This window comes from Gastrolobium bilobum, unplaced genomic scaffold (assembly GCF_033153095.1).
Source record: "Gastrolobium bilobum isolate Gb01-03AN ecotype WA unplaced genomic scaffold, APGP_CSIRO_Gbil_v1 utg5188, whole genome shotgun sequence".
Classification (NCBI taxonomy): domain Eukaryota; kingdom Viridiplantae; phylum Streptophyta; class Magnoliopsida; order Fabales; family Fabaceae; genus Gastrolobium; species Gastrolobium bilobum.
Window position 1 is genome coordinate 727014 of NW_026899969.1, and position 10772 is coordinate 737785.

The 10772-nt window shown below is 31.6% G+C and overlaps 1 protein-coding gene across 2 annotated transcripts; it reads right to left on the reverse strand.

Moving 5' to 3' along the window:
- Window positions 1–176: 176 nt before the first annotated feature.
- LOC133294517 (pumilio homolog 24) lies at window positions 177–5837 on the reverse strand. Of its 2 annotated transcripts, none has more exons than XM_061493202.1 (17): window positions 5556–5837; window positions 5309–5362; window positions 5103–5164; window positions 4889–4970; window positions 4656–4779; window positions 4496–4579; window positions 4056–4170; window positions 2968–3118; window positions 2748–2861; window positions 2580–2651; window positions 1998–2048; window positions 1843–1893; window positions 1540–1647; window positions 1262–1456; window positions 970–1044; window positions 630–877; window positions 177–533 (listed from the first exon to the last, which is right to left on the reverse strand). In XM_061493202.1, the coding sequence occupies exons 1-17, from the start codon at window positions 5745–5747 to the stop codon at window positions 401–403; spliced, it is 1911 nt and encodes a 636-aa protein (XP_061349186.1). In that variant the 5' UTR covers window positions 5748–5837; the 3' UTR covers window positions 177–400. The 2 variants fall into 2 exon arrangements, with proteins under 2 accessions (XP_061349186.1, XP_061349185.1); XM_061493201.1 differs by having other exon boundaries at window positions 1262–1462.
- Between the last annotated feature and the right edge of the window lie 4935 nt (window positions 5838–10772).

A 10772-nucleotide genomic window follows, 5' to 3' on the forward strand; every position in this document is an offset into this window, starting at 1 on the left:
CCATTGCCTGAAAAATTAAATTCAACAGCAAAATTCCTTTAGGCGACAACTCATACATGGTACGATGAGCCGTAAGATTCCCTATGTTATGGCAGTAGCAAGATTTCTGCAGCTTAAAGTATGCAAAAAAAAAAAAATATATATATATATATATATATATATATATATCGCTTCAAGTAATGCAAATGAACTTGCAGTGTATTATTTTGGTTGTCAAAATTACACCGACAGCAGCTTTCTCAATACAAATTTAGTTTATGCCTTGTATAACTCAATTCTCTACAAATCCAGAAATTCGTTACAGCCTCACAGCATAACTTAACAAAAACGCGCATTAGCTACTGATATTGTGCGGCTACCCTGTCCTTTGAGATTTAGTTTCCTTCTCAATACATGACAATTATTGGGTTACTTGTTCTCTGGGCTTCAGGTTCTTGAGAATTCCATTATCTATTAAAGGCTGCAGCTCGTTTTTTACAAGTTCCTGTACCTTTGAATCTGGTGATTCCAAAAATGCAGAAATAACCTTACAGCTGCAATCACAATGTCAAGACAAAAAGAAAACATAAGAAATCACATTACTTCGCACCCTGATTTCATTGGATAATATAAGAGCAAATGAAGCTTACCTGTGACCATGCGCCCATATCTCACTTTTCCCCTTTAAAGCTTTCTCCCATAAAGTGGAAGCAAAGTTGGGGCAATCCATAATCAGTTTTCTAATGGTCCGACTTGAATGGAAATTCTCGAGCACATGCTCCTCTTGTGAATCTTCTGATTTAGACATTGCTGCAAGAGATGCTATGGCTTCGTGAAGAGAATTTATCTTATCATCCAAAGTTGGGAGCAGTATGCCACCAGAACCCCCTGTTGCAACCTGCATGTGCCATTGAATTTACCAAAATGGCAATGTTTGCTAACAAATTTATAGAAATTGTGAAATTGCAATATAAACATTATATTTAATACCTCATACAAGACCTCTTTGCCAAAATTTGACCGTATCAGTTCTCCCACACTCTCAATACATATATCAAGAAGACTCTGCAAAGCAAGTTACAATCAAATAGCATTTTCAGAGCTAAACAATTCACAAGTAATTGACCTGGTTTAAGATTTGCATATCATATGTGAAGACAATATAAAAGAAATATGTAAATAACCTTTTTTTATCAAAACAGTTTAATCAGGAACAAAAGATTAAGGAAAGAAGCAGACAACAGTATAAAAATGAAACACGAAAGGAAATAAAGCAACCCACCTCTGCAAGCCCGCTTTTGATCAATAGCTCTTGCCTTCTAACAAATGGGTCTTTTTTCCCACTCTCAGCAAGGTCAGAATCATCCACATTAGTTTTATCCTTATTAACTTCATCCATTTCCACTTCTATGTCTTCTTTGGATTCCTCGTCACCAAGGGAAACCTTCAAAGTATCTGTCTGAGAGCTTGCTTCTGACTGATCCTGACAGAAATCAAAATGAAGAGTGTGACTAATTTAGCAGTAAAGTACAAAAAACAAAAGATAGGTTCATAAGTAACCTTGAGAGACAGAGAAGGTATAGATGAATTCAGAGAAGAAAGTTCATCCGGACTGAAATAGCGTGAACAATTAGGATGTAGTAATTGGAGCAAGGGACGTCTTCCATTCTGTAGAATTCACAAATAAACAACAAAACTTAGAAACATAAAAACAGAAAACAATAATATCATAAGAAACATACAATAAATAATGTTTTAAAATTGTTTACAGGTAGGTTTTGAAGCAGCTAGTGCGAAGGGAGAGGATTGAAAAAATAACTAGCAATAAATGTAACATCATATGTGAAGAACGATAGAAGAAACCTTATCCAAAATAAGATCCTTTAGAGTTGATTGAAGCTCACGGATGATAACCTGTACCAAAAATGCTTGAAATTTAATATGGAGCAAAAATTTCATCATTAAAAAGCAATGACTGTGCAATAGAAAATCATAATCCAAAAAGGAACCAAACAAACCTTTGTTATCAGTTTTGTGTCGTCAACAACTGAAAGGATGTAAACCAGCACCTGAGTTTAATTAAGCAAATTGAATATTCATATTAAAATCTGAATGGAAGGTAACCTATGAAGTATTAGAAGTTTGGGGCTACAACACGATTCACTTTTACTGATAAGGAAGGGTTTATTGCCTCTTTTAAAATTTGAAACGCCGTATTCTAAAACAACTAGAGAAACAATAAACCAGCAACTACTACGGGAATCAACTATTGAGTCAATAGCCTTGACATGGATGACCCAAGGAACAGTAAGGTATATAAATATGTTAAGCAAGCATTAACCTACTCATACAAGCACGTGAACCTTTCTTAGCCCTAAGTGCTCCATAAAAACAAATGACCAAGGTCCAAATTCCATTCACAACTATTTCTAAATTTATTAATTATTTGTTGTTTCCATTTTGACCAAGGTCAAGTGACCCAAATCTTTTTTTTTAGTTTGCGCCCTGAAGGGGGGCTTCAGCATGGATAATTTAGAGTTTGACACTAAACCTTAGATAGGCAGGGCGACAAAACATAGCCACAGCGTGAAATTACTTACCATACACCCATATTGATGATAAGCTGTTTTGGCTATGTGCCCTTTTAATCCTTTGATAATCTTCTTTCTTTCCTAAAAATGGAATGTGAAGTAGAAAAAACCTGTCAGATTCAATCATCATGAGTATTCTATAATTTCTATCGATAAGAAAGAAGTTGCTAAAGAAACCTTGGCATTCCCATATTTTACACAAAGAATTCCAATTTTGGCTCCATCCCTCGTGCCAATCATTCTAACAAGCAGTGGACTGGATAACTGTTGGATTATATCTGTGACAGAGGACTTTTAAGAAACACAATTTAGATAACAGAAGCTATTGCCATGGTTAAAGTTGTTAGCTTTAAGGAAAAAAACGAGCAGAATTATTGGAGGAATGGGAGATAGGTACCTGATCAGCAATGCTAAAATATTCCACCAAGAGTCTGTGTATGATAGAGTGGTCAACTATCCCTTTCTCTAAAATTGGCTGAATTACTGATGTCATATGTCGCAAAACTGAACCTTTCTGTAGACTCAACTTGGACATTACATCTAATAACCTGAAATCCAATTAAAAAGCTTAAGAAAAAAAACTCCAGCAAAAAAAAAAAAAGCACCATAGCAAATGTTACATCCAGTCAAGATCAGTAAAATCAAGAGATCAAAGAAAATAAATTCAGGGAGAGGAGCAATTATGCAAGCAAAAATTGCTATTGACACTGCTTTATACATTGCCTGCTTCATAAAATAAAATTATCAACCAAATAAATATAAGGTATGATAATCTATCAGACACGATTAAAACCCAAGCTGTGATGGTATATTCTTCAGTGTACTCACATTTAGAAGCATTGGAATTATTAATATATGGTCAATATAACAAATCCCCAGTAAAGCCAAAAATATTTAACCAACTATAGCAAATGTTACATCCAGTCAAGATCAGTAAAATCAAGAGATCAAAGAAAATAAGTTCAGGGAGAGGAGCAATTATTGCAAGCAAAAATTGCTATTGACACTGCTTTATACATTGCCTGCTTCATAAAATAAAATTATCAACCAAATAAATATAAGGTATGATAATCTATCAGACACGATTAAAACCCAAGCTGTGATGGTATATTCTTCAGTGTACTCACATTTAGAAGCATTGGAATTATTAATATATGGTCAATATAACAAATCCCCAGTAAAGCCAAAAATATTTAACCAACTATTGAATAAGCTGCAAATTTTGTTTCACAATTTCTAAACCCCCTGGCCCCTCCCAAAAATAAAACAAGTTGGAACAGAAGTTTTATCTGTCCTTTCCATGTAACTCTGCAGAGGATGGATATGTCCTTTTGCATTTATATACTCTCCACAATAACCGCCATATATTCCAAATTCCAGTAACTATTTTTACAATTATTTTGAAAATGTGACGCCTAGAAGAGATGCAGACTACCAAAATTATCCCAAATGCTGTAATGTAGTTCCTAACTGCTAAACATTTACCTGCTCTCCTTCAATGAGACTAGGTCCTTAAACAACTTAAGTTCCGTGGAGTATAATTCCAAAAGCAGCTCTTGCTTTTGTGCAGCACTTGCTAACTCGTAAGCATGCTCGACAACTGCATAACATGTAGATGCACAAAACTTATTGTAGGGAAGTTGACTTTTTGAATTATTGGCAGTTAATATCAGTGAATGAAATTCAGCAGAAATACGTTGAGAATAAAACTATTTTTGGATTTTTTTTCTCCCCTATTTCTTCCTTGTTAGTCTCTCTCACATTCTAAACAAGCCAGCTTCAAATTAAATATCATGCCAATATGAAGCTACACACATCCAAAAAAAGTGAAAAGCTTTCCTCTGGTGAGCTATTAAAAACCCAGAAATATATCTCAAGTAAACTATGAACAACTGCTAAATACAGCCCAAACCTAAGTTACATACCAACTGATCCAACCATGTGACGAAGAAGAGGAGCAACGTGACCATGAAGAGTGGAGATAAAGCCCGCTAGTTGTTTCTTGGAGGCTGAAAATGGAGGATTACCAATTAGTAGAAAGAGTAAAATTGACTTATAAGACATATATTCCAAGTTGACCATTACCATTGTCGAGCATCTTCTTTACTAAGTGAACAGCATATGCATTGAATGCTAGAGTTATAAAATGTGGCCCAAGCTCTTCAAATACAGCATCTCTTTCAGCTTGTGAACAATGCTTGACACAAGTCTTTCCATTAAAAAAGTAAGAAAGTAAAAAAATTAAAATTACAAGCTCTTCTAGAAGGATGTGAAACTGGAAATCAACAACAACAAAAAAAGGACACTAACAAGTATACCTGAAGAACACGAGAAGAAATGTGAGACCCTGCAATCTCAGGAATCTTCCCCTTCATCTTTTGCAGAGCTTCTGTCACCAGCCTTCAATTATATAAAAGTCCAAAGTAGAACATGAGGAGAAGGAGAAGAAAAACAAATTAAAAAAAAAAAAAAACAGGTTTAGCATGCCCTAAAGGAAATATCAATCCTTAATATCTTTTTACAGCAACATACTTAGCTCTGTCCTCTTTAGCAATCTCGTGGCGTCTCATCTTTTCCCATAGACGTGCAAGCTCCTGTTTAAAATGAGGTATTTAATTAGCCAGAATTAAGATTAAATAACACATGTGCAAGAAAGTTAAGGCTTCAATTCAACTAATAAAAGAACAATAAATAAATAAACAATATGTAAAGACAAATAAGAATATGAGCATACTCACTTGCTCAAGAGTGTAATGCCGCTTTCTCTTCTTTTTTCTAGCCTCAGCAAGTTCCTGACATTGAATAAATCAATAATCATAATCCAACTTACCAAAACAAGTAATCTCCAATTATTTCACTAACTATTTGGTATCAAACACACAAACACAGACACACACACACACACATCAGAAATTGCCAAAACCCTCTCCACATTCCATTCTCAAAGTCAAATAAAAAAATTCACAAGTAATGTCCAACAGATACCTTGGCATGAAGTCGACGTTCACGGCCCGTAACGGAAGCCTTCGCCGTCTTCTCTTTACCAACCGAGTCTGATTTTTGCTTCTTTGACGGAACGAACTTGGTAACCTTGGAATTAGAAGCAGATTCATGAGCTTCAGTATCTATTTGCTTTCTCTTTTTCGCGTTTCCCACGTGCTGCTTCTTCGCCGCCATTGCTGAAGCTCTCTAAGGTGGTTACGTTTGGCGTCTTGGGTTCGAAGAAGTGCCTCTGTTATCACTTACAACTATCGCTGGAAGGTGAGGTTTACGATTACTAGGGTTTATGCAGACTTTATTAGCTGAGATCCCATATCTACTTTTTCGTATTATTATTTATTTATTTTTTTGGTAAAGCTTTTTCATATTATTTATTTCATAATAAAAAGGATGAGTTATTGTAATATTACATTAATATATTTTTTTAATAAGGGGCGTATTAGATTGTGATTTCAAAGAATTTTAATAAATTATTTTTGAATAAAAAAATTAATTGATATTCAATTAAATTTTAAATAATTGAAAAAAAGTCTTGTGGTGTTCAATTAAGATTTTAAAATAATATTTAGAGTCCATCCAAATCCATTAGTATTCAATCAGGATTTTAAACAAAGAAAAAATAATCTTGTAATATTCAAAAATCTTACAATTTTAATTGGTTTTCTATTGGTGTGAATTTCGTAAGATTTTTTTAATGAGAAATATAAATAGGATGCCTCTAATTTCTATATTACAGTGTCTTCTTATTTTTCTTGACAAGTTGACCCGCTTGAAATCGAATTCAGATATAAGAGCTTTGTCAAAGCTCAGCAATTTTCATCACGAACAACCCATAAATAACAAACTAACAAGATTTTAATATAATTCCTCTTAAAAACAGCAGATTTTTTAGATCTTTTTGAAGTTTAAAAATTGATTTTTCAAACTATGGGTCGCGAATTTTCTTGACACAAAAAGATCTGATTTTTGTATTAAAAACAACTTAAAACAATGGAAAAACAACATAAGAACTGAAATCCTCAAACCAATTTTCATTTTTACATCAATAAAACAAGATCAATTTAAAGAAAAGTTGACATTTTCATAATATAAACCTGGGACAGGTTATTCTATCTACCTTTGCCTATCACTATTTAACACCGTTAGATCAGAATCTAAAAAAAAAAAAAAAAAAGATAATCTAACAGTGTTGGAGAGTAGTAGGCAGAAGTAGGTAGAATAACCTATCCCTATAAATCCTATATTTCGTAACAATAAATTCATGAATGGAATTTCTTTGATGGGATAGGTTATTTTACCTATCAATTTTTTTTTGCCTACATTTTCCTACCACTCTAAAAGACCATTAGATCAAAATTTAAAGAGGAGAGAAAGATAAATGTTAATAAAGATTATGATCTAATGGTCTCTTACTGTGGTAGGCAAATATAGGCAGAAAAAATGGTAGGTATAATAACCTATCACTTCTTCGATATAAGAAATGATTTCAAACAATTTTTATATCAATAGATCCTTAACTAAAAATTCCTTTTTCAAAAGCCGCAAAACAATTCAAGGTTTTAATGTATCGATTGAAAATAATTGATAAATTTTCTAAACTGTCAATAGATCCTTATTTCTCAAGCAGCTTGAGATAAGTTTATCTTCGGCTACTCCAAAGCTACGTCGTTTTATTAATTTATTTCCTTATATTAATTGATTCACCTTTAAATGGTTATGATTCCCTTTTTTTCTCTCTTCCTTTGTCACCGTTAATCCATCTTTGTACGATTATGATTTAGTAGCCGAAGATAACATTATCTTAAGCAGCTTGAGAAACGATAAGCCCATATATATATATATATATATATATATATATATATATATATATATATATATATAGGTAGGATCCTTTGACACCGGTGTCAAATTTCAATTTTGACACCTCATCTCAGAGCCGTTAGATCAAAAAAAATCAATGGTGTCACATGCTTACAAATCAGAGTCATTGATTTTTTTTTATCTAACGGTTCTGAGATGAGGTGTCAAATTTACGATTATGATTTAGTAGCCGAAGATAAGATTATCTTAAGCAGCTTGAGAGACGATAAGCCCATATAAATATATATATAGAGGTAGGATCCTTCGACACCGGTGTCAAATTTCAATTTTGACACCTCATCTCAGAGCCGTTAGATCAAAAAAGATCAATGGTGTCACATGTTTGCAAATCAGAGTCATTGATTTTTTTTTTATCTAACGGTTATGAGATGAGTTGTCAAAATTAAAATTTGACACCGGTGTCAAAAGATCCTACCTTATATATATATATATATATATATATATATATATATAGGGGCAGGATCATCTTACACCGGTGTAAGAATAATAAATCTTACACCAAATCTTAACCATTGATTTTCTACATCTAACGGTTAAGATTTATTAGGTCTCACTCATTAATTAATTTTTAATTTTCAATAAATCTCAACCGTTCGATGCACAGAAATCAACGGTTATGATTTGGTGTAAGATTTATTATTCTTACACCGGTGTAAGTTGATCCTATCCCATATATATATATATATATATAAATAATAGGGGCATGATCATCTTACACCAAATCTTAACCATTGATTTTCTACATCTAACGGTTAAGATTTATTAGGTCTCACTCATTAATTAATTTATAATTCCCAATAAATCTCAACCATTGGATGCACGAAAATCAACGGTTAAAATTTGGTGTAAAATTTATTATTCTTACACCAGTGTAAGTTGATCCTATCCCTATACAATAACATTAACGAAGTTCATTTTGAATTATATGAATCTTCCAATTTATGTATACTTAAAACCGTTGCCACTCAAAAGTGCTGGTCAACTCCTGTGAAGCCTGCACCCGGTTTTCATTCCCAGAGATCTCAACTTTTGTGCAGATGGATTGGCCAAACTTGGCTTTTCTCTGAAATCAGAAGAATTTCGTTTCTTCTCTGTTCCCCCTTTTGGTATTTCTTCTTTTTAGAATGTAACTAAATCCTGGACTTTGTTGGAGCATGTTGTATCAGACATGCATCATCTTAGCTTGTAGTTTCTGTTTTTTTTTTTTTTGTTTGGGCCTTGCCCTCCCAATTACCAAAAAAAAAAAAAAACCGTTGCCACCCGAAATTATTATTGTAAAAACAAAGTCGATTTAACAAAATTATTAATTATATAAACAAGAGCATGTCTGAAACTTGTTTGTAGTATTTCATGATAGATGATTTTAAGATATTATAACAGCTTAAGAGTTTATTGTTATGATTATAGCATTAATGTATTAAATTTGTAATATTAATGATGATTACATTGTGATATTAATAATTGTTATAATTGTAGCATTTATGAAGATTCCAATTATAGCATTGATGGTTGTTATGATTATAAGATTTAATGCTACGATCATAATCCTGCTACAATCGTAACACTTATTATTTTTAATGAAAAAAATAGTTCATTTCTATGGAGCGATTAAGTGGGGTAATCACGATATATACAGTCATGATATATTTTTTGAATATATTTAAATTATTCCAAAATGGATTTTTTTTTTGGTAGATAAAATGGATATTTTTTAATAATAAAATAACTTGACTAAAATATATCAACTATAAATTAAACTTAGTTTGTGAAAATATTTTGAATAAAATTAAAATAAAATCATCAAAGTACATAAAAATACTAATTTAAATTCAAATTTAATTTTCGATTCAATAACATGTGTCTAAATAAAAAATTAAATTTGACTTAACTGTCTACCAAAAAAAATGTACTTAAATTATAATAATTTTTTTATTAATAGTATAATATTTTGTTGATAAAATATTATTTTAAGAATATATACTCACTTTTATATTTAAGTTTATAATTCAATTTAATTAATTTCTTGAAAAATTTATTATATTTTTAAATTTTATTTTAATTGATATAATTTGGAACAGCCCAAGCCACCAAAAGCTACTTATGGAGTAGGGTCCACGTACGATGAATCATGAGTTATGAGTCATGACATGCGTCGCTGGCTAGCAGCAGCACACAATTACCTGGTCATACAGAGTTAGTGAGTGGTCTCTATTCTAAGAGCATTTTTAAGATAAATTTGGATTCTCTCATATTATTTAAGGGTTTTATTAGTGTTATGTAACATGATGTAAGTGTTGTTTCCAACTCTCACATAAAAAAGGAGAGAGAAAGTGGAAAGATGAAAGAGAAAGTGGAATGATGAAAGAGAAAGAAAAACATGTGGACCCCACCTCTTTAATGTGTGGGCTTTTTCACCTTTTTACCCCTTATTAATTAATTAATAACCATTTTGCCCCTGATTCGAAACTATTTATCAATCTGCCCCTCTTTAGTCGACTACCTTGCATTTTTAATCGACTAAATGACCAAAACAGACAAAAAATGGCTGCTGGGAGATTTAGTCGACTAAATCTCCCTATTTAGTCGACTAAATCTTCATATTTTACAAAAAAAAAAATAAGTCAGTATGATTTTAATCGATTAAGTAGAGAGATTTAGTCGATTAAATCTCCCAACAACCGTTTAGTCGATTAAAAATGCAAGGTAGTCGATTAAAGAGGGGCAGATTGGTAGATAGTTTCGAATCAGGGGCAAAATGGTTATTAATTAATTAATAAGGGGCAAAAGGGTGAAAAAGCCTTAATGTGTGTGTAGGAAAGTGAAGTTATATTATGTTAAATGATAAACATAAAATCCATTATTTAATTATAATTATTTATTTAAAAATTATATATATACATCTTTCTTATATCATCATTAATAAGTGAGTATGATTAAATATCAGGATTACATGACCATTTTTAAATATGAGAGAATCTAAATCTATGTTTAGATACTTTTCATTTTTCTTGTTTAATTAATGGAAATTAATGTTCGTCCTTTAAAAAAATATAAAATTATATTATTTCAAATAAGAAAAAAAATACACAATATAAATTATGGATTTTATAAGAGTTATGTTGTAGAAAAAGTGATTGTGTAATGTTATAGAGATTCGTTTTACGTGTCTTAGTTTTTTTTTTTTTTTTGCTTCAAAAAGTGCGAGCTCCACAAAGTGTGTAAGAAATTTTTTTGTGTCATATGACATAATAGATGCAAACCCCATAAATTATAGGAAAAAATGAGAGTTTTTTAATTTAAATTTTAAATAAAAAAACACTA

What these genes read in the sequence shown, in the direction of transcription:
- LOC133294517 (XM_061493201.1), bottom strand. Translation starts at nt 5,747, where the DNA reads ATGGCGGCGAAGAAGCAGCACGTGGGAAACGCGAAAAAGAGAAAGCAA. An exon ending in GCTAAAGAGGACAGAGCTAA is followed by an intron (nt 4,971 to 5,102) that starts GTATGTTGCTGT and finishes ATATAATTGAAG; the next exon opens with GCTGGTGACAGAAGCTCTGC. An exon ending in ACACAAAACTGATAACAAAG is followed by an intron (nt 1,894 to 1,997) that starts GTTTGTTTGGTT and finishes TTTTTGGTACAG; the next exon opens with GTTATCATCCGTGAGCTTCA.